The 24,327-nt window shown below is 40.8% G+C and overlaps 1 protein-coding gene across 1 annotated transcript in view; it reads right to left on the reverse strand.

The window, feature by feature from the left end:
* The window catches only part of LAMA4 (laminin subunit alpha 4), a 106,908-nt gene that overhangs the window by 66,996 nt on the left and 15,585 nt on the right, over positions 1 to 24,327 (reverse strand). The window contains exons 2-4 of the mRNA XM_064707908.1: positions 17,775 to 17,876; positions 8,265 to 8,389; positions 4,151 to 4,231 (exon numbers count right to left, since the gene is read on the reverse strand). Coding sequence (XP_064563978.1) covers positions 4,151 to 4,231; positions 8,265 to 8,389; positions 17,775 to 17,876 — 308 coding nt within the window. The remainder of the gene's footprint in view (positions 1 to 4,150; positions 4,232 to 8,264; positions 8,390 to 17,774; positions 17,877 to 24,327) is intronic.

Genomic DNA, 24,327 nt, shown 5'->3' on the forward strand with positions numbered 1-24,327 from the left:
CTCTTTCAGCTCTGTATCTCACCAACTATATTGTGTTATATAGGAAACTGGGGTAAGAGGCCGCATTTCAGGATGCTGAAACTCAGAGGAAGTTCAGACTTTATTTCTATTATAAATGTACATAAAAAGTACTGCCCAGGAAAGGTTTATAGAAATACTTCTATGGTGAGGTATTGGGTGGCTTCTGGTTTTTGCAAAACAGAATAGGCCCTGAACCAGACTCTGTTTTTTCAGATCTGTTTGATGTTATCCTGTTGGATGAGGGTAAAAGGCTGAGAGTAGCCACCAGGGAGGATTCCTCTCTTGGTCTGCAGAGGGAGAGAGGGAGGTGGGTACCAGGCACCCCAGTGAAGGCCTGAAATAGGTCCAAATTTCTTATCATGTCTTGTTATGTTTGGGAAGCATTTCAGTTGAGAAATTTCTACATCTTAAAATGAGACACATGTTGATATTATGGTGGTTTTTCAGAGTACAGAGACACCAGCAATGCAACACTCTTGGATGGATCAGTGGCCCTAAGCAAAGAGGTAGTAACAGATTTGGTTACTTGGAAATTAAATAGTCTCAGTTAAAGATGTTTCTGCTGATATCAGGGAATGTGCTTAATCCTACAAGCAAGGGGAGCTTTTGCAAAACAACCATTGACACAAGGAGAACTAGTAGTGGGGTGGGCATGGAGTGCTAATGCCCATGATGCAGAAGCCTGGAGCTCAGAGATCAGGGACTCATAACCCAAAACTGGAAATGAAGAATTCCTGACAGGAAGGGAATAACTGGCTGGTGTAAAAATTGCTGGCTGAAGGAACTGGAGGATTGAATAGTTGCTTCAATGATTTAGGTAAGAAGTATTTATTGTAGCTCATTCTGTTTTATTACCATGTTATCCTTGTCTCCCATCCAAAGTCCTGTTTAAGATGCTGTTTTTTTCTGTCTGCTGTTGGTAAGCAGGGAGGGTGAGCACTACAGGCAGTTCAGATCAATTTTCCCAGATTCTGGCTGGGTACCTTAATCAAGGTCAGTTGTCTTCTAAAATCTGAACACAGTCAAATTCAGGTTCTGCCATGTCTGAACCCTGAAAATGTGGGAGATCTGATAAAAGCTTCACATTTTGATCTGTTCCTATATTTTCTGTTGGGTTTTTTTCAATCTTTTTGGATAGAGAGAGTAATTTCCTCAACACTGCTTTGTTCATGTTCCAGTCCTGAATCCTCACAGTAGAAACACGTAAAATTTAAAGCATCTTAATATAAACCACTTGGCTGCCTCAAACACTGCTTTTGTCAATGACAAAGGCTCTTTCTGTCTCTTTGCAGCACTGCCAGAATCTTTGGTGCAGATTTTATCATTTGGGTGAGCCAGATGTAAAGAATTAAAGTGTGACCGGGAGTTCTGCGCACCCCCTGAAGAACTGTGAATGCAACACTGAGTGCAGAGTGTCCTTTATGATTACGATTTGGTCGAATCATTCCCCATTCCTGTGGGAGTTAGAGCAGGCAGTGATGGGTAAAGCTGCTAGTCAGTCATGCCAGAAGTCTTGCTACAATTGTCTAAAATTTCATTTTTTTGTTTTTCTGTAGTCAGGTATTTTCCAAATGATCATCTGTCTAATGTGGCCACCATCTTCATGCACAGAGGCCACTGAGTAGGGCTGGGGTCAGACCAGCCTTTTGCTCCCTGCTGCCCACATCTACCAACAACAGCGTGCTACCGCCACCAGCCCTGCCATGTCTGTCCTGTCTTCATCAGGACAAGGCCATTCCCCCCTTCTTTTCCAAAATAAACTGTTCAGTTCACTTGCCAGGAACGTAGAGGACATTTCCTCACATCCCCACAGATACATTTTACAAGTGCTGTTTTTTATGAGCACCTGAGGCACCAGAACAAGTTGCCCAGAGAAGCTGTGGATGCCCCATCCCTGGGAGCGTTCAGGGCCAGGCTAGATGGAGCAACCTGCTCTAGTGGAAGGTGTCCCCACCCATGGCAGGGGGTTGGAACCAGATGACTTTTAAGGTCCCTCCCAGACTGAACTCTTCTATGACTCACTTTTATTAGCCATAACTTCTCATCTGGAGCAGCTGTTTGAAGCAAAAAGAAGCTTTCAGAACTGAAAATAAATGTTTTACCTTCACTCTTCCCTTTGCCACTCAGTATGTTTCATAGTACTGAGGCATTTAACCTCTTTTGAATTGTGGGTAAGATGTGAGAAGAGCAGACTGGAAATGTTCTGCTCCATCTCTGCACTTTATGGCCTGAAAAAGTTAAGAGGCCTGGAGTAAATGTCTTTTCCTAGATTGTATCAATAAATGACCCTTTTTTGCTAAAAAAGAATATTTCCTCTCCCATTATAAAACTGCAAAGTTGTCTTTGTTTCATTCTGCAGTCATAACTGCTTCCTGTAATTATTAATGAGTAAGAAATCAACTTCCTCTTCTCTGGCAATGCCAAAAGAATCTTTTTCATCTATTTGCTTAGGATGGTAAATTGTAATTTGATGAGTTGTTCTTTTTAACATTTGTGCATTAACAAAACCTGCATTGCATCAGTTACCACCCTGATGCCTTACTGCTGAAGTCCAGGAAAAAAATTATTAATTCCTAAATTTCAAGTAGAGACCTGCTCTTTAGCAAGTGGGCAGGGGCGAGCACTGCATCATCCAGATTTGAAACACTTTTGGACATTTCTGATACAAATGGGAGTAGGACCAGAAGGCAAGTTCTGTCTGTCACTGCTTGCACCTTACCCCAGCCATCAGCCAAGCTCTTAACATAGTGACCAGGACAGGCTGATTCCTTTCTGTAGCTTTTTCTACACAGCTTTGCCTTCCTTGAGACAGATGCACTGTGTCAGGCTGGGGAGTGGCCATTAGAAAACAAAGCTGATGTTATTTTCTGCTGTTTCTGTGTTACTGCTCCCCATTTCATAGGATTTGTATTGCTTGTAGTCTGGGTTGACATTTTAAAAACCATTAAGGAACCTCAATGACCTTTTAATTGTCTGCATTATCCTTTGTGTATAAACCTGACATTTTGAAGGAACAAAAGAATACAGCCGTGGGCCTGTAAACAAGGGTGGGCTTTTTATTTTTGTGCCATCTGCTTTCACTGTTGCTGTCATGATGTTAGTGATGTGGAGGTAATTGACTGATGATTTTGCATCATCTGTAAGGATGATGTTCATTGTTCATCTTACCTTTTTCATTTTGATTTGTCTTTGCATCTTAAGCATCCCTTTTCTCCCTTCTCTGACAGTTACATTAAGTATCATTTGAATTCCAGGCTTGCCCATTGTTGACAGATGACTAAAGACTTAAATACTTCAGGGGCTTTAAGGGAAAACAAAAGGAAATGTTCAGGAAGCCATTGTCTGAGCCATCCTATATCACTCAGTCTTTGTGCTAGAGCTGTTTTAATTTATTGGCTGCTCGAGGACAATTTCTGAATTATAATCAGGCCCTTGACATTCATTGAAACATCATCCATGTGTGTTCATAACAAGTAAGAAAGCCTCTTACAGGCTTTCTTACTTGTGAAGTTATATTTCTGCTGTATAATTCAATTTACTTGTGTCCTTTATTATTTAGGGAATATTTACTGGAAATTGTTTATGGACATAAGGGAAAGTTGAAAAGCAGCACTGGCGTATAATTGTTTGCTTGACTTTATTGAATCATGCCTGTGAAGTGCATTTAAAATGTAATGAAAAAAGCTGCATCTGCTTTAGGAATTTGACTCAACAGTGGATTTTCTCCTTTGCTTTTGTAAAAATTATTTGGTAGAAACCTGCTACATATTTTAGGGGGTAAATTGCAAGAGGAATCAATGTGGTGGATATATTTCACTTCATTGCTCTTTCTGATTTGTATTTTTTACTTTTAAATTGCATTCCTTTTAGGCAGATCACCACTTGAAGGTACACAAAGTGCAAGAGCTAGATCAAAATACATAATATGTAAATGTCTGTCTTATGCTGACACTTCTCCACAGCAAATTTAAGTGCTTTTTAATAGGAAATTAACAAGATCTTTTAACAGACACAATTCTTCCTGATGAACACACGTGCATAAGATTTCTCCCCAGTATGGCAAGATTCTCTGAAAAAAATTCTGGACTTCAGTATTGCTGACCAGCAGTTCATCCTATGAGTTCCTTACCTTTCACAGTTGGGTCCTGCATAGTTTTCCTTGCAGACACAACGCACACTTCCGCTTTTTCTGTAGCAGGAGACTGCAAAGCTGGAATTTCATCAGGATGAATAGTTAGAATACCAGGCAGTGACAGACACTTGGGAATGTTTCTTTGTTACAGTATGGACATTTCTCAGTGTGAACTCTGGCTCTTGGTTATTCATTGCTGAATGAGTGTTAAGCTCTTTATATAATTTATGTTATACCCCTTGTTTAGACTTTAAATTAGTTTAGGAAGCACTAAATATTGTATAGAACTATGGAGCTACATAAATACAGATGAATAGGTATGAAAGTCATTGTCTTGCAGTGCAGATCAGACACATCTGCAGGTTTTGATACACACACTTTAGACAAGGGACTTAACACAAATGTGTATGTCATGTGAACCTAATTGTTTCCTGTCTACTATCCTAAAGGATAAAATATTGTTTGTGGAAGACACTGCAGTGTCAATTCAAGAACTGAGATTTTGGAACGGGTGCAGCAGTTTCCTATGCAAATCCCACAGTTTTTCTCAAATTCCAGTCTGGAAGTTCCTAGTGATGAAGACTGACTTCAGTAATGCTGTCCTCATCCAGAGGAACTGAGTGTACAGCAACCAGGGCTGCTCCACCATCTTTCCAAGAAGGCTGGAAAGAGTCAGCAGCCTCTTCTGAGACCAACATGCCAAGTAGTGATGCTGACTGCAGTAATGGCTTGGGCTGTAATTTCTACTGCTCTGATTCCAAATCATGGATTCCTTTGTTTTCTCATGTTTTTAGGATTTAACAAATATTCAAATAAATATGAGACCCAAGAAACAGCAGTAGCCAGATGTGAAAAGTGCAAATTTTATGTGTATTTCAAAAACGGTGATGGGCTTGGCTTAAATACACTTACAGGAAAAAAAGAGATACAGTCCTAAGATGTTTCTAGTTAGTTTGCAATATGTGTGAATAAATTTCTGCCAGCACTAGAATGCAACCAGAGTAGTGAGTAGCAGCAGCTTCCAGCTGCAGGCCTATGGTTGCTAAAACACAGCTCCTCAGTCATATGGTGCTGGGCAGCTGTGGCTGGGTTGCATCCATTTCACACAGGACAAAAGATTCAGAGCAGTGGGAAAGTGCATGATCCATGCACTGCTTGTTCCAGGAACAAACAGCATTGAAAGCTGATGAGAATTCCCGCATAATTTCAGTTCCTGCCAGTGTTTCTCAATCGGTTGGACAATCAGAGGCAAAAAATCTGTCTGGATCTCTGTTGTCTCAAAATATTTGGTATAACCAGAGAGAATATAAAATGAGATTCTTCTCACAGAATTTACAAATTAACTGCTGTGTGCCTTTTACAAGAACATGTTGAGAAAGTCACAATAGTTTGGCAGGCTTCCTCTTCTTTAACCAAGTCTAATTCCTTCACGTAGTTGCAAAACCACATTGTGGATCTTAGTTATGAAGTAGGACTGAAGTCTTCCTCAAGTTTTATACTTTTGGTGAACTTTTAGGTGGAAAAATGCTTTATAATTCCCTTGGGTTTGAAAAGAAGTAACATCAACATCTGCTGGACTGTGAAACAACATCCATCCTCCTTTTTTTGTTCCAAAGAGATGACATTACACTTCATCTATAATGTCCAAAAGTTACTCCAAAAGTTCCCAGGATAGAAGATATGAAGACAGCTTGGTCAGAAAATCAAGAGACACTGCTGAATTCCTGGAAAAAATACCTATCTGGTGAGTCTGTCAGTTTACAGATTTGGTATTCCATTTCCAAAGTAAAACAGGGTAAAAAACAACATCCTTTGGATGTTTTTTAAGCCATTTAATGCTTCTCTGCTTCTGGCAGAGTTGTTGTTTTGCCTTACTCTTTATATGTATCAGGATTAATGAAGGAAAATTGAAAAAACCCAACTAATAAAGAAAATTTTTTCCTTGAATTTAGTTAAGCTTTGGTAAAGCTTAATGTTGCTCAATTTTTTTTTTTTTTTTGCCTTTTCCAGCTCCAGCTGAAGACTATTTCTGTGGTCAGGTCTGTCTCATGCAAGAAGCTGAACAGGCAATTTCTGCACATTATTTAAACAGGGGTATGAGGCAACTTGGGATGGGGCGTTCCTTTAATTACTACCTTCAGGACTTTTCTGAGGGAAACTAAGGAAGCACAGTGGATTTTCACTGACGTAGTTTCAAAGGGGAGACAATTCATGGAACACTGCATATTCTGAGATGAAGGGACCCTTGAGGCCCAGCAAGTCCAAGCCATATATTGCTGCTAATATTGAGGCATCTGCAGTCAGGTTTCTTTCAACATTTGTTCTCCCTTCCCAACCCCATGCTGCTGAGTTTTGGGTTTGGGGTTTTTCTTCTCCATTGTGGTCTGGAACTGGAGAGGCATAATGTTGCTAGTTAAGGAATTGGGAATGCTCCTTGACCACTGCTGCCGTCTCCCACAGCACTGGCAGAGACAGGCTGTAGCCACAGTCCCTGCTGGCCCCACTGCACTGAGGCCTGCTCAGTGGCCTGCTGGTCCATGCAGCTCCCTGCTCTCAGGGAGCACCTCTGCAGAGCCTTTGGGCTGCTGCATGGGGCAGGGTCTGGGTGAGTGCAGACCCAACCACCCTGCGTCAAATGGAGCTGTAGGGAGCACCAACCAGACCTTGCCTCACTGACCTGGCTTGGTAGAGCCTGAAGCTCATGTGGAAGTGCCTCAGGCATGTGCAGCCCAGGCTGTGGCTCAGAGAACAGCTTCTTACACCAAAGTGGCTGCTCTGTGCCCAGCAGGTTACAAAAACCACTTTGCCAAGGAAAAAAAGCATTGCTCCTGATTGTTGTATTTCTAATTTTTCAGGCATTACAGCTGCTACTGAAACTGGAAGGAATAGTTGGCTTCATCTGTGAGCTTGCTCACTCCTAAGGCTTTCTACATGTCAGCAAAACCAGATTCTTCCACTGTCTCTGGAGGATTTTCTCTGTAATCCAGGCAAAGCTGGAGTTTTTCAACAATAGCTCTTCTTCACCCCATGGCCCTTCTCACATGTCTGCAGCTCACCACAAAAGCCAAGAAGGGATCTGCGGGAATTTGGCTGGAATGATTTTGTTCCTTTGCCAGTTTGAGCCCTGAGAAGATGAGCAAAATGGAGCTCATCCCACCTTAAGGTTGTGTGAGTAATCCTATAGCAACAGCAAACAAATACGGTAAGGATGAAATTCTCTTTGCTGTGACGTCCTGCTGAAAGCAGGATGGGAAACAACACTAACAGCCCTGAAAACCAGCATCAGCCTCTTGGCATCTACTTACTAACATCTCCCTGTGGTGGGATTCACATAGATACCTCTCTCCCAGAGCATGAATCTGAGCAAGAGGAAGCTGATAATTTCTTTCAGCTGCATTACTGACATGCCACTAATTGTTTCTAATGGCTGGCTGTGGCTTGTAGTCCTCCTCTTCCTCTTCCTCTTCCTCTTCCTCTTCCTCTTCCTCTTCCTCTTCCTCTTCCTCTTCCTCTTTTGTCACAAAGCACACAACATCTGGAGTTCTTTGACTTGGTCTTGGTTTTCTGTCAGGCTTCAGAATTTCTTACCCAAAAGTAGCTGGGCATCAGCTGCAGGGGCACTCTAACTGTCAGAGGATGCTCCAGCACTTTCCTTTGAACTGTTACTGTGCTAACCAGATCCAGCTGCTGTAGACTCAAACTCATGCTTTTATGTGTTTGCTTTTACCCTTCAGGTGACATGGATTGAACTTTCTGTCTTTTTTTTTCTGTCTCAACCACATAAATCTCTGATGCTGCCTTTCTTGAGAATTGTTCTTTAAGGGATTTTAAAATGCAACCACAAAACAGAATAATCTCTTTACATAAAAGGGTGAACTTGAACTTTCTCTTGGTAAGAATTGTTATGAGCATTTAAAAATATTTTACACTTTCTAAATGAAATGCTGTTTCCTGTGGTTGTAAACATGAGCAGCTGGTAGTCCTCTCATTACCCCTGTGTTTGCCAAGGGCAGCAATCTTTGTCTCCTGCATTCAGGAAGGGATGCTGGCCCCACCTTGGAAAAGGCCAGATTCAAGCCAAATGGAAGAGAGGCAAAGACTCTTTACATACTTGGCCAGTGCTGGCAGGGGGCAGGGGCAGGGCTGGCAGAAGGTGGGCACTCCCCTGACAACGTCGCCAATGAAGCCATCGGGACACTGCTCGCAGTGCTGTCCTGTTGTGTTCCTCTGGCAGTCCTGCAGGGCAAGGAGACAGAGTAGGGAAAGTTAAATGGAGGTGCTGCCTAATTCAGAAAAAGATCACTTAGCTAAGACCTGGCCAAGCAGATGAGTGGCTGATGCCACACCGTGACCTTGCAAGGTATTGACTGATTTGGGCAAACAAGCTAACACAACAAGCTAACACAACTGCAAATAAAAATGCTATGAATGATTACAGTGACCAGCAGCAAGGGTTGACAAGGTGCTGTACAGGACAAAACAGACATATGAGGCTGGAAGGTGCTGGAGCAGAAGTGTCAGAAGTACTCAGGTGTAGCTGCCAACCCTGTTTTGAACTGCATGAGCCAAAAGGGAAAAATCCCCTTTAATGACTCCAAAACCGAATAAAAGGTATCAGCTGGTAAATATTGTCAATAAACCTGAGCCAAGACACAGGCTTCAGCAAGACTGCTTCTGGAAAAGAGCACAGGCAGCTGTCTCACCAAGCTACTTTAGAAGAGTAGGAAGGATAAAGTGAGGGTTTTCTACTCTTGCAACTGTGCAAGGAGTTTTTGTGTCCCTGAATCAGAACTCTCCCATTACAGCAATTTGTATGGACACAGTACAGATGTGAGCAGCTATGGCAGGCTTGAGACAGCAAGCAAATAGATCCATGGCAAGCATATGTGGAGAACTACTCTATCAGTGCATATTTGCTGTAGGTTTGGGCTAGTTTCCTTGATTCTTTCCTCTTCTGAGCTAATACCAAGGATCATGGAAAATGCATACTGACATGTGATTTCCATCCCTGGGAAGACGACAATGTCTATAATAAAGAAAAAGACCTCTGAGTATATGAATAAGCATCAACTAATTCAGGAATTCCTGTTTCACTATCTGCCGAATAATGGTGCAAATAACAAGGGGAATCAGAGGATGTAATCTATCATGGTTTCCGAAAAAAATCAACTAAGTTCACAGGATACTTGAAAAAAAGTTTCTTTTGCAAAAGGAAAGCTGACAGAGAGTAGGAAATTAGGGTAGGATATAACAGTAACTTTTTAGGATGGGAAGAGTCACTGTTCAGATCACCACCTAAGCCTTGGTGCTGATATGAGTTTTGTTCAGTATTCACCAGTGTTTTAAAGAGAGAGAAAATGTAGGGCTGTTCAGCTGGGACAGAAAGGCAGGAGGGTGTGTTTGGGTTATGTATAATTCAAAAGTTTGTAAATAAGAATGCAATACAATAGTTCACCCAAATTCTGCAATACAAGAACTGAGGGGCAATGATTTGAAAAGGTGCTTCCCTACACAGAACATAGACTGCTGCTACGTTTTGCCAGGAGGTGAGAGTACTTGCAGGGACAAAAAGGGATTCCTTGGAGTGCTCCAAAGGGCAGGGAGCTCCTTAGTCTGGGACAAGGGGCACCTTGGTGTCTCTGTGGCTGGAATGTCTTCAACAGCCCTGGGGTGGGGTGAGGGAGCGCAGCCAACCAACTGTTCACCTGCAGTAGCCCCTGCAGATTTGACACTCACTTTCTTCTCCAAACATGGTGTGTTCTTTGGAGAAAGAGTATGAGAAGAGAGGAATGTGATTAGGGAAGACATTTAATGAAAATAAATAGTCAAGCTTCACTTGCACAGGCATTCCTAAACTAGTTTTGTATCCTCATGCTGTGACTTTGATTTAGTGGCAGAATTCTGTCCTGGCAACATTGATGTTTTTGGTTTTGCTTGTGAAAACACATCTGTTTTGTTTTTTTTACCCAATATTCCTTATTTGAATTCCATAAAGGATCCCCAATTAGGACTCGTTATTTATAGGCTCAGATCCATTTTGATTCTAGAAGACTTTGCTTGTCTTGCTTCCTGTGTACTTTATAGTCTTAGAGAACCCATTGCCCAGAAATTATTCTTTGTGCAAGGCTGTCATTTGGCCAGAGAACTCTACGGCAAGTAGAATGTGATGAGAAAAAGGAAGAAAAGTCAATTTTTATTCCACTAATCTTTAACTAGATTAGTCAATAGTAGTTTTAGAGCTAAAGGTGGTTTTACTTAGTCATATTTGCTGTAAGGAATAAAATATTTATTATATGGAGAACCAGAAGATTATTTTAATTAAGAGCCTCTAAAATGGGAGAATAATAGAAGAAAGTTTGAATAGGAGGAAGGGGAGGAGAAGGAAAGAAGTGTGCTAACCACAGGGCATGTGGGGAGAGCCAGAAGGCTAATACAATTTTAAAGATATTTTGCATTTGTCATTATCCAATGAAAAAATGATGTTAATATACCACCAGAGAGACAGGAGAGTGTTGGCACTGAGCACTTGAAGTGCTTGAGCCACCCTGTGTCTGAAGCACTGGCAGAGGCCTTGGCTGTGTTTGGTGTAGCCTCTACTGTGTTTGATCAATTCACTTCATCTTGTTTGCCCTCAGATCACAGCACATGGGTATTAACAGAGTAAATCTGCTACTGCTTTCCAAAGCTCAAATATGATTGCAATGAACAGAGCAAGACAGTAAACGTTGCTCCTTAAATCTGCACTTTTGTATCTAAACTGAAGGGAAGTTATAAAGGGCTCTCTAACCACAGATATCCCATTATCTGTGTGCTATTTGTGTTTTTTATCTGGTTAGTGATTAAGTAAAAATATCTTATTTAGCAAGACAAATCTTCTGTGTGTATTTACAGCCGTATTTTTACAGTGATAGAAAAGGTGTCCTTATATTTTATGTTCCATTATTTTGCATCTACAACTAAACTGCTGAGTGCATTAAGCCCAAGAGAGCAGGGAGAATACCCTCCCTGCAGCTCATGGGTGATTCTCAGCACTGGGTGACACTGGTGTGCTAGTTTGAGGAAAGTGTTTTGCTTCTCTGGGGATCATTTTGACTGGATGATCAGTAGCAGCTTGGCTTCTAAAGGCTTCTAGATGAGTCTACAGCATGAAATCACTCATCCTTCCGTACACCAGCTGCTTCTCCGATGACAGAGCAGCTGGATTGTATTTGCCTGTGTAAGAAAATGTCTTAGCTGGTCCTGCTACTCCTCTCTGGCACTCTCACTGAGTGCCAGCAATCAGTGTGAGCATTTTTACCTGGCTCTTACTGCAACTATTAGTGCACACATGAAAAGAACGTGGACTGGTGCTATGAGTGAGTGTGGGGGATGTGTGGTGTTACTTGGAAATGACTGTCAATGCTGAGCTCCTAGACCCATTTGATTGGAAGTAAAGCTGGAAATACCACAGAACACTTCATGTGATGCAGTTCTTCTCAGGACATATATTTGTGCAGGAATAATAATGAAAAGTTTGTTGTTTCTCTTCAGGCAATAGTACTAGGACAAATTTCCCAGCCCAAGAAAAGCATGCTTGTGTAAATTAATATAACTGAAAAACTGAGGCATGAATCTGCCGCAATTTTACTTAAGAACTTGAACTTGCAAGAAAAGGGCTCATTCTGATGGTGTTCAAAGGCACCAGCTTCATTAAATCTGCCACTTATGCAGTTTTAGTGAAATTACTTCATCTGAGGGTTAACAATGTGCAATTTAGGCAATCTGGGCCTTCTCCATAGGAAATAGGTAGCAGATTGTGTTTTCTGTGTACCAGACTGTGTTTTCTGTGTACCCTCTAAAGCTGAAGAAAGACAGGACCTGCCACAGAGTGGTGCAGAGCACCTGTTAGACACCTGATGCTGGATGGCATGGAAGCACTCCAGGGGCAATCAAAAGTTAATACTCAGCCCTGCCTCTTGTAAGTTAGTACAACAACAACTCCCCCACCTCTCCAAAACCTCAAATAAAATCCCCTATAATAACAGGGTCTTAAATATTGTCTGTGAAATCTGGAAAGGTCCTCCAACTTTGACAATCTTACTACTTTGGAGATGAAAACAGTTATTGTTGCAATGTATTAGGAATTGTCTGTTTGTTTACCTTTTTTCTCCCTTATTATTTGTCCTTCTAAGAGACAGTCTTCTACCAACTGTTAATGCAGGAGATTGCACAAGGATAAATAAATTGTATAGGTAAAGAGATGCAGGTGGCTTACATGGCTGTGCAGTCTGCATTTGGAGGTAGATTTAGACTTCCCCTCATATATGCTCTCACATCTGAGGCTACAGAACATGCATAGCATGGCCCCTGCCAGCACACCAGAATTTGTTGCTATTCCAAAATAATAGTAATAAAACTAGGGTGTATCATAATGACTTGAAAGCCAAGAGTTGTACATGTTTTCTTTTCCATCTCTGAGGTTTAGGGTTTCAAGCTTTCTCTCTCCAGCCATTGTGGGTGAGATGCAGTATTAGTTTTCAGAATTTCATATGGAAGAAGGAGATGAGGCACTTAAAGTAAACACAAAGTATTGTGCAATTTTTCACTAGAGTAGACACCTGTCTAAGTAAAAAAAAAAAAAAAAGAAAAAAGAGAATAGCTACATAACTAATTTCCTGATGTGGTTTGGGTCAAAATACCCCCTCTATGTCAAAGTTCTGATTTATAGACCTTGTCCTGTATTAGTGAAGTGGGAGCTGATGCCTTGCCAAAGCACCTGGCCCACTGCTTTCTCAGCCCATCACTTGGTGTAGTTAACTGTGACAAATGTGGCTGAGCAGGTGGGAGAGCAGCAGCAGCCCCTCCTTGCAGTCCCAGCCTGATTTCCTTCATGCCTCTTACACTGGCTGTGCAGGAGTGGAAACAAATGCTCACACATTGGGGATCACTGTCGCATGTTTTCAACAGTAAACTGGGAGGGACAACAAATACTGACTTTAAACTTAGCTAAGAGGGAGGAAGATATCTATACCTGAGAAAATGTGTTGACTAACACTAATGTTTTTGACAATGTCTGCATACTAACACTGCATTCTGGTCAGATTTTCAAACATATGTCACCAGTGCTGTATAGATATCTGCAGCCCATCTCTGCAGAAAGAAGCAGTGAGCTATAAGCAGCAAGGCTCTTTGTGAAGGCAGAAGTACCTAACTAGCTGGGGAGTTTTGCTAGCTCCCTACTGCTTTTTGCTCATGCTTGATGGATGGTTGTAGATCCACTGGCAGTTCTCCAGACCAGCCTTGGCAACCATGTGGAACATATTATCCTCTTGGGCAGAACTGCCAAATCTGTTCCAACCTTTCCACTCAGCTGTAAACCCAAATGCTTAAACACAAATCACTTACACAACAATATGCTCTATTGTAAAAAATTCCATAAAAGGCTGGAAAGGATACCGGTGGATTTATCCTCTCCACTGTTAGGATCATTTGGTCTTTCCTGTTCCAAAATGTTCACATTTATTTTTTTCCTTATGAGTATTTGGATGCCTTACAAAAAGACCAATCAAATACATGGAACTGAAGTGATAACAAGCCACTTAAAGGTTTCTAGGGAGACAGCAAGAAATTTACCTTCACCTTCTGCTATAATGCTTTCTCCAGAGTTACTTCTTTTGTTCTGTGTTTTCATGCATCAAAGAAGATCTAATCTCCATTAACAGTAGACACCTCATGTAAGACACTGATAACTCAGTCTTACAAAATTTTTGCCTGGATAAACAGCTTGGCATTTTTAAAGAACTTTCTGCCTTTCAATCCATTTTGTAGTGTTCTTTTGGAGTCATTGCCATAATATATTGCAGTAACCTCAAGCAACTTGATTTCCTACACTGCGCAATCAAATCTTTAAGTATGGTAAAGCCCTGTGAATTGTACTACTTGCACAATTCTATGCAAGTGTGACAGTTTATGGCTCTAGAAAAGCTGTTTCACCTCTATATGCCACCCTTTTCAGAGGTGACCATCACAGCCCCTCTGATGATCAGTCATTTGAAGACCACACCCATCTGAATTTTGAAATGTTGAGCCCTCAGTGGAGGTGCTCTAAAGAAATAGTTTGGGTGTAAGTTGTTGTTGGGTTGTGGTCTGGGGGATGGTACAGGAGGTAAAACAATCCCTTCATACCTTCCTATCTCACTAGCAGCAAGACATGATGGGCTTTATTCAGGGGAAGTGCGCATCCCTGGGCATGCAGATGGCCACTTGAATCTCTTGCAGTTTCACCCAGTTAACATCACATATATGCATGTTTCCAAAATCAAAAGCTAGGCCCTGAAAAGAGACTTAATTTTCTTCTTGTAGCCAGGATTGAGAAAATTATGTTAAAAATCCAAAGTCCAAGATCAGCACAATGAATTGTTTCTTCCCCTACTGGCCTTACATGAAACAATAGCGTCCTTGAAATGAAGCATTATTAGACATCTCTCTTTTAATATATCATTAGTAGAGCTTATGCTGTGTTGGCTATTCTTTTTTAACACTTGGGTGATTTTCTATCCTAACAAAATGGACTCTGTGTCTCCAGTTTTAGTTACAGGGTCACATGACTGATTTCTGTACTGTTTTTATGCGGACATCTATGCAAGAAAGGCCCTGTCTGCAATAATTTCTTCTGTCTGGTTGCCTAAGGAGATTGTTGATTCATTGACTGTGTCACTCAATAAGCTTTTAATGACTCGTGGATGTGATTTGCACTGTATGAATAAGCTGAGATAAGTTTTGAAACAGAACCTCAAGATATATATGTCAGCAGAAATTAAAGATATGAGCACTCTACCTTAAGGCATCATTAAAAAGGGTTTAATTTTATTTGATTTTGAATTTAGGGCACAGGCCAATGAAAATTTCATTAATTTGTATGCTGTGGGAACTACATTTGCCAAATTGATTTGAGGGATTTGCATAATATGATGGCCTCAGAGCATCATATGCGGCCCAAACCTTTATTTTCATCCCTTTTGAAGCAGAGTACTTTTTCCTTTTCGTACTGCCTTGTCTATTTATTTAGGTCTTACAGCTTAGTTATTACTTAGACTATAAAAAATATCTACCAACCAAACACAGTGTTATTATTGCTTCCATGTTATTATAGCTTCCAGCATTGTTAGCAGAGTTAACTTTAAAAAGTGATTTTTTTTAAATGTTCAACTCATTTCCTTATGTTGATAAATATGGAGATATAGAAAACTTTAACTTTGGGGAAGATCTGTTCTTCTAAAGATCTGCTGCTAAAGATGGTTTGAATCTATGGCTCAAGGTTAAGGTAAGATGTGGTTGTGGTGCAGAGTCCAAATGTGATAAAATTTTAGAATGCTGTTGCATCATGGAAGCAGGGAGATAGCAAGTTCATAATCATGGAAATAGAGGATGACAACAATAATAAAGTGGGATAAATATAGATTTATCCCACAAGTCATTAAAAACTAATTGAATGCAGGAATTTTTGTCTGTCACGTGTGGTGGTTTTCACTGCAAGACTTATTGGAGTAGGTGGCCTTAAAATTTGAGAATAGAGAGAATGGTGAGCTCTTCATACCACATGGTCCTATCTCTTCACAGGAACTCCCAGAATATATATTGACTCATTTCTGCCCCAGCAGGCTTTGCCCAGATACGCATATGTCCTTCTCCAGCTCTTGGGGAAGGCTGCTTTGTCCAATGATTCTAATACAAGTCACATTACCAACCATCAAGTCACCTTTTCCTAAATTGAATTAATTCATTAATCTAATGTGCTTCTTCGTGCTGTAATTCAAGTTATATCTTTCTCTCTCTAAGCTTTTCTTCTCCCTGGCTTTCTCAGTCACGTTTTGCCATTTACCAATTTAATTAGTCTTCCAAACTTTTCCAGAAATTTCTGAATCTTCAGGAAGGTCCTGTTACTGCAGTCCCCATGGGCATCTCTTGTTCTGGTTTATGCTATCAAATCTTTAAACCTCCTTTTCATTCTGCCCTTTTCCTCTGCCTTTCACTTTTATTTCACTTAAGCCTTTTCACTTTTTATTCAGAAGTAAATGACCTGCGCTTGGTGGCTTTTAAAATCCTTCAGACAAGCTATCAAAAGGCAATTTGAACTCAAACAGTAAATTAGGGTTTAGCTTTTAGTTTTATTCCTTACTACATAGCTGGTTCCAAGAGACGAAACACCAATCAGGAATGTACATTTACTTTCAGATAATTTCTTCCTGATACTGTAAATTTTCTGGTTTTGTTTGTTTGTTTGTCTGGAACCCTTGACTTCAGCCATATTTTTGTAGAAGACAGGAAGCAGGTCTTCTGTTGTGTTTGTAACCTGAGGATGTAATAATTTCCTAACTTATATATTCCACTCCAGAAGATCTCTGGTGACCAGAGCCATCAGAAGAAGACGTGTGACAAGCTATCTGGTTCCCAAGTTGTTCATCAGAAGTTTCCCCTTGGCATCACTGTCACTTGACATTGTCATGAAGGGGACCATGATCCCATGAGCCAAAAGCCTTGTGTATGTGAAAGAGAAAAGCTGGGAATGCCTGGCATTCTGAAACCACTTTTGAAAATTTAATCATAAAAAGTAAGCCAATATGTGTTCTGCAGAAACCAGCCAATTCTAAGCACATTACAATGGCCAAGCCATAGTTATTTTTCTTGTCCTGAACAGCTGCACAGTCTTCTTCCCACAGAAATAAAAGTGGTAGGAAATATGCCATGGAACTTGACTTGATGTATTTGAATAACTGAAAACTTGATAGTGGTTGCAACAAAGCAAAGTATGTGAATATTATGAGTCCATTTTATGAAGAGATAAACTGAGGGCAAAGCTTTATGACTTGTCAAAAGTAACACATGGCAGAGCAAGGGGTTCTGGGCTCTTACAAGCTATACTCTTTACAAGCCTGCAAAGAGTATACTAGTGCCTAACTCTTGCTATGTGGTTTAAACAGTATTAGCTTCCATAATTTTTTTAGTGAGTAAGTGCCCTAATTGCCCACTAGTAGTTGGGATTAGTTTTACTGGGCTGATTTTTGCTCTGGAGCTACAAATGTTTGAGTGCTATTACTAACACACAGCTTTCTGTATGAGGTGATTCTGAGTCAGATTGAACATATGGGAAATTGTAACAGTACCTTGGAATTCAACACACTCTTCCCCTGGTGTTTTGTTTCAACCTTCTCATGTTGTTCCTTGGCATTTGAATTGCTCTGGGTAACACATGTATATACTCACAGGGGTCACTCACCACTGTAAATTGTTTATATTATACACAGCACTGTATTCATAAAGGGGAGAAAGAAATGTGTTTGAATTTATACATTTATTTTCTCCAGAGGTATACAAAACTCTTTCCATATTTCTGATGGACTAAAAATTTTCCACATGCTAACTGTCACAAATACTGCATGAGGGAAGTGTTTTGAATCTGCAGAGATAATTTAAGTGAGAATTAATTTTGGCCAGGACAATTTATTATGGTATTGATCTTGGCCCTACTTATGATCTTTCTTCAGCAAAAATCTCCTGTGGTACAGACACTGCTTTTGCATTATGTTGAAACTGAGCATCGGTATGAAAAGTCAGACAATCAGAGAACAGAGGAATTACTTACCACACAGATTCCAGATCCATCAAGGCATCTGTTTGCATTACCATTACAGTTGCAAGGGGAGCATTTTCCTGAGCTGGCACGATAAAATCCTTCTTGGCATCCCTGCAATGAGAGAAAAAAGTATTTCCTATGCATATGAGGCTGGAGAATTATGTTTGGTGAGAGGAGAGGAAAGCAAGGCTAGAGCCATCAGGTCTCCCCAGAGCACAGTGCACAACCCCTCCATAGCAGACCACACACACACACTGCTGAACTTGACTCTGTTCTTTCACTCTGTCCTGGTGCTTGGTTTTTGCCTTAGAGTGTTAAAGCTGTCAGCATTCCTGCCTGTGTCCTGTCCCTGACAAGCTCTGGGTGTGGAGCTGGCAGATTCTTACTGCATGTTGTACTAGAGGATGAGTTAACAAGAAACCATAATCCTTATTTGGTAAAGAAGGTATTTTTCTAAAGGTGTATTTATAGGAAAAGAATAGCTTTTACTGAAGAAGAAAAGAAAAGAAAAGAAAAGAAAAGAAAAGAAAAGAAAAGAAAAGAAAAGAAAAGGACAAAAGCTTTAGAAAATTTAATTTACATCAAAGTTTTGATGAGATTTGGATGAATAGCCTATGGGAAACAAACATACCTACAAAGATCAATGCCCTTTTGAATAAATGTGTGGCTTTGCCTGTTTATATAATTTAGTAATTTTGATAATTTACCAGAGCTTACCAAAATGAAAAAGAAATTTTAAATATCTGGATCACCTTCTTTTGAATAATAATTACAGCAATAATTTAAGAAATCAGAAACACAAAGCTATTAAGATGCATTTCAAAGACTGAAAAATAAAAAGAAAATTAAAGTGGATAGTTTTTGTTGTGTTGAGTAAAAATTCTTATTCTTCACTGAGGAACTTTTCCCTCATTATACAGAGCTGGTGAGATGTACACAGGTTGATCTCATCAATAAACTCTGTTAGCTCAGGTACCCTGTGTCACCCTGCTCGCCCTGTCCAGTCTCCCTGTGTCACATGTATTATGCTAGATTAAGGAATTTTTGGATCCTAAATATCTCACTCTTGTCTAAGTCTTGCAATATTGTTGCAGAGCTGATGTAAAGACACTGGCATGTCATTTAGTGCTCCAAAAATTATTTGCCACACCAGTGACTTGCCAACAGTGATGTTTCTGCTATCACTTACAAACAACATCCCTGAGGTGGCTGTTAGAGCTTAAGGTATGCCAGACTTTCCTGTAATATTTTTGTGGCTCTCTGTACAGAACTTTTTTATTCTGTGGCTCTTGAGGTCACCTACCCTTGAAAAAAGTGGGAAAAGTATAAAGTTCAAATAACTCAGAAAGGTGTGTCTTGCATTTGTATGAGCTAAGAGGCTTCTTATTGTATTACTCTGATCAAATCAGGATTAGCTTTCCTTTGTATCTTCCTATTCCTTACTTTCCTGGGTTGCCCTCAAATCAAGGATGAGATATTTTCTGCACTGTGTAGAAAAATAGCTTAGCACCTGCAGTTTCTCATGCCCAGGTAAGCTATGGCAGAACAGCAGGTAAGCAGTACCAAATGCAGAGCCACACAGTGATCCCTCCCTAGCTGCAGAAACTGGCCTGTGAGCAGCAGTGCAAAATGTCCCTGCTGGTGGCTGGGGCTAGCCAGCCCTGGCACCATGCTGTGGCCTTGTCACTCCTGGGACCTGCACTCACAGGTCTGCATTGGGCTGTAATTACAGCTGGGGAGCTCTGGGTAGCAAGAGCCAGCAATCCTGAGTCTTGGCTGTGTGTTAACTTCCATTCCCAAGTGTGGTTAGGTCCAGCCAGACAGGCTGCTCGCTTAGAAAACAACATCTTAGGAGATGACTAACAGCAGGCTTTAAAAATGAGGTTTAGAAATTAATCACTGGTCCCATCTTATCCCAGAGAGCTCTGAGAAGTGGAGATGAACATAAATGGAAAACTCAGTTGCCTTTACCATTCTTGTGCACAGAATTTTATCTGGTTTGTTTTGGAAACACTCTTTTGATAATAATTCCTAGGAGGCAAAGTCTTCAGACCACAGACTCTTTGGGACAGCAGAAATACTGTCTATTTCTACTGCTTGTTTCTTTCAGTTGTTTAGTCTTTGCACAGCGGTAGGACTGGCTCCCGCCAGACTAAGGATTGCAGCTCAATGATTACACCACACACTATGGAAGCGAGACAGTTAGTTTCTAAATTGAAAACAGACTCTTGTCCCAATGTCTGCCTTTGCAATATTTCTTTCCACCCATACAGATCTAAAGCTTGTTATATTCTCTGATGAACAGAGCTGGTGGGTGGTCCTAACTGTGCTCCTCTAGTGTCTTCCCAAAAGCTTTCTTGGTTTTGCAGGTCTAAGCAGAATGATTTTTACTTATGATAGTGAATATGGACAATGGAAATGTTGGAATGCTTGTAAAGGTGTCTATGAAAATCCTTTAGTCTGCCATAATGATAATCTCATTTATACTTCAACTGATGGTGTGACTGCACTGCAGCCACGAGAGAGCTTCCATCCTGTCCACACACCCAGCAGTAAGAAGTTAGTGCAGGTCAGTGTTACATCGTTGGTTTTAGCATTAAGGGCAAGGGCTGCACAGCCTTTGCTAAGGTCCACTTGGAACCAGTTTACCTCCTATTATTAGCAGGCTCACTTTTGAGTTCCTTAAGACATCTGCCTCAAGTCTGGGTCCCTCTATATTCATTGTCAGAGCCCCACTTCAAAATGAGATGTGGGGAAGTCATCTGGGTATTTTTTTCATAGCCTTTCCCCCCCATGTTATTCAATTAATCACAAAAACTTGGAAGGTGCTGATGCTCACTATTTTAAAACAGTACTTTAAACCACGGGATGCATCAATGTAAACCAGAAATGAGATATTGACAATCAATGGTATGAGGGACAGGGGAATGAAGGGAAAATGGGATCCAGACTTCCTTTGGGCTCTGAAGTTTTCTCAGGCATTCTCAATTATTCTGATATATTTTTGTTGCTCCTTGCCCTACTAGTGATAATGGAGTGATTGGTTGGTTGTTCCAGAGCTTGAGCCAACCTCTTATTTATAAAAAGAAGTGTCAGAGTGTTGAGCTAATTGAGGGATTCAAATTGCTGAATGTTCTGGAAGCACAAAATTATTGCACCCAAAGCAGAAACAGGACTGGAACAAAATGGAAATACCCTTCCTGTAAAATAGTTATGTAGGCAATTGAGTGAGGAACATTTCCGTCCACTGTCTATTTCTGAATGGTGAAGACAATTAGAAGGCCAAAATGTTAGGTCTGCATTAGCAATTATGTCTTCACAATTATTAGATTTTTTTTTCCCTGAGGGACAAAGTTTGTTCCACTTCAAGTTGAAAAGTCCAATCAAATCTTGGCCTTGCTGATCTCCTGAAAAATCTCTGCACCCGTGGGGCATTTATTCCCCTGCTCCCGCCCTGCATCTGGATTGAATGATTGCATTACTCAAAAACAAGAACCAGCTGCATACTGAAAGTGCTGGGGAGCCTGTAGTAATTTTCTGCTTCTTCAGACCTTTCTGCTGGTCTGGGTGCAATATGGTACTGAAGATGGAAGACAATTCACATACACAGAGTATGAATTTACTCCCACATTATATTCAAGCAGTTCCATCAATTTCATTGTAGCAGTTCCTGATCTGCACCTGCAAACTGAAGCCAGAGCCAGATCTCCCATTCCTTCCTTGCTGCTAGCTCAGGAGTGGTGCAGCTGTGCTGGGGTGGGTGTTTGCTCTGAACCTGCCTCTTCTGGTTTGCTTTCCCCAAAAGAAGAATGTTGTGCTGGTAACACACGCAGAGCATTCTCTGTGGTCACATCTGCACTGGCCAGCTGAAGAAAGGCAAGGAGTGGTTTCAGGCCTTGATCTTGCTCCTTGACAGACTCTGATTTTCCTCCCAATGACCATGCCAGCTCAGGGCATGTCATCTGTTAGGATATGCTCCCAGGATTCAGTTTTTACAGGACTACCCTTCTCTGGGCAAGCACAGGGGGTGTTTCAGCACATGGACACAGGGTGTGTTATCCTGTTTGACTAGGAGGTCCCAACACTGCTTTATTCTGTACTTCAGATGTAGCTATTGACTCTCTCATCTAATGGTAAGAAAACATGGCATGTATCTTTAGTTAGTACTGGAAATTGTGACTTGTGAGTATGTAAACACACAAAAGCTCTCTTCCACAATAAAAGGCTCCCTTGGATCCGCACCAGTGCTTGCTATTTACAGAGTTTCCTCCCAAGTGCTGAGGTACACAAGAGCGTGTGTATTCAGGGTTAAATGGTCTGCATTTATAGACATTTAATGGACATTTCAGCTTGTGATACTATTTTCAGTCTTGGACCAGAAATCCCATCACATCTGGTCCAAAAAACAAACCCCAGAAGAAAAAGATGGTGCTGTCCTCCAGGACCATTGTGAAAGAGGAAACAGCTGGTGCACGTGAGGAACTGAATCTAAGGAACAGCGCTCAAAGTAGTTGCCATTGCACATCAGCTGCCAAGTCACTTCTAAGTTCAGTGCCAGTAGAGCCTTGTTTGTAGCTCTCAGCAGGGTTATGGTCTTTGCTGCCAGAGAGTGTCCAAAGGTGTGCTTCCTTCCAGGTCTGAGAAGGATCCTCAGGGAACTATAAGGATGCTCAGGCATGAGGCAAAGGTCAGACATTATGGTATTACTTGGTAGAGTCTCACTACTGGAGAGAAAGGTCTGGTTAGGATATTAAAAGTGAATGCAGTCTGGGCACAGCTGAGCCTGATGAACTCATGGGCTCATGATGAAATGAAAACTAACTTGATTAACATAATGTCCTAGATCTAGCTGCAAAAATACAAATAAGATCTATCCTGTGTTGCAAACACTGTGTTTTGTGTAGAAGGGTGATTTTTGATGGCAAGAGGAGAAAATGCACATTATCTTAGTTTCTGGAAGCCTCCACATATTACTTCTTCATATAATCTAACCCCTTCTTCATAGGGGTTAGATTAAAGACTCTAGCATCATTTATGATATGCTATTCAAGTCTTAGAAACTGTTACTGATCATGTTCTTTTAGCCTTCAGTGGAAGAGAATATAATTAATTCTCATTACCTGTCATCTGATTTTGGCCAAGTACATACATAGCTATCTCTGGTCAAGCTGACATACCAGAGTTTGTTTACTTTCTTTATCTTGATGAAATTTAATTTGCCACATAGTTTAATCTTGAAAATATATTTGTGGATTCCAGTTTTCATTGTTCTGCAGTCTGATCTCTTCTGTAAAGGTAGTAAAAATTTTATAAAAAGATATAAACCTAAGGAAGTCATAGTTTGAGGAGTGTGAAATCTGGCCTGAGAGGCTATCTCTCAGTCAAAACATTTATGGAAAACTGTGACACATATTGTAAATTATTTGAATAATAATGTTTATCACTTGACATAGATTGAGTAATAATTTTGGAACTGTAGGACCCTTAGAGGTCCCCATTGTCTCTTATGGAATGAAAGAAAAGAAAGAAGGAGAAAATAAAAAAATTCTACTTGAACATTAGGAAGCTTTGCTTCATAATCAGAACACAGGGAAAAGAAAAGAGAAAAGTGTTGCTCCTCTGATATAACAGGTATCATATGAGCCACAGATACCTGTAAAAGTAGGACACATGGATAATTTAAGTCCATATTTTCAATGCATTGATGAAATCAATCAGACAAATTGAGTGGAGCAATGTCCCCTCTTGGCAGCTTCAGATCAATGTGTAATGTTTATATATCTGGAAGGAACAGTTTAGAAAAACAGGTTTTGGACTCAAAGTTATATCAAATCTCTGAAACTCTATATCTTTTGCCATGTAGAGATGAGTGAATACTTGAAACCACCTCCATTCATTTTACAGTCTTTGTCTCTAGAGCAGAGACCAGTCTGCTGGAAGTACATGGCATTACCATGGAAACATCAGTCCTCTGCTCCTTGAGGACATTTCCAAACCCAATCCAAGCATGCTTGCTTTTGTTTATTTGTCTTTATAAGCACTATTTGAAACTGGCAGCTACAGTTCTGAGGCCTTTTTGAAGTTTGTTTGCTTAGGCCAACTTGAGATAAATAGCCTATTGGCCTTCCTAAAAATAAAGATGTTTTCCTGCTTGAATATCTCCCAGTACTTTCATTTATGCAATTGTTTATTAGAAATAGGAACATTAGAGAAACAAGCCTGAGAAAGCAGTCCTCTACTGTACATTTGATGTTATTTCAGTTTCTCTGGCTTCCTCAGAACAGGCAGGACTCTTTTCCAAAGAGATTGCTGGTTTTGATCACCTATAACAGGGACTCCACTTTCAATCCCCAGCCAAGAGCTCACAGAAACCTTGCCAAGCATTCGGCACTCAGCAGGTCTGTGTGAGCCCTGAAGGCAGTCCCAGGCTGAGGCCCTGAGGAGCTCTGTGCCCCAGTGCAGCGCTGAGCTAACGCAGCTGGGGCCGCGCTGGTGTGAGGGTGAGCCGGCCTTGGCAGCTGCGTGCCTGTGCAGGGAGGCTAAACCACAGCAAGCTGGGACT

Source organism: Zonotrichia leucophrys, chromosome 3, assembly GCF_028769735.1.
Source record: "Zonotrichia leucophrys gambelii isolate GWCS_2022_RI chromosome 3, RI_Zleu_2.0, whole genome shotgun sequence".
Taxonomy (NCBI): Eukaryota; Metazoa; Chordata; class Aves; order Passeriformes; family Passerellidae; genus Zonotrichia; species Zonotrichia leucophrys.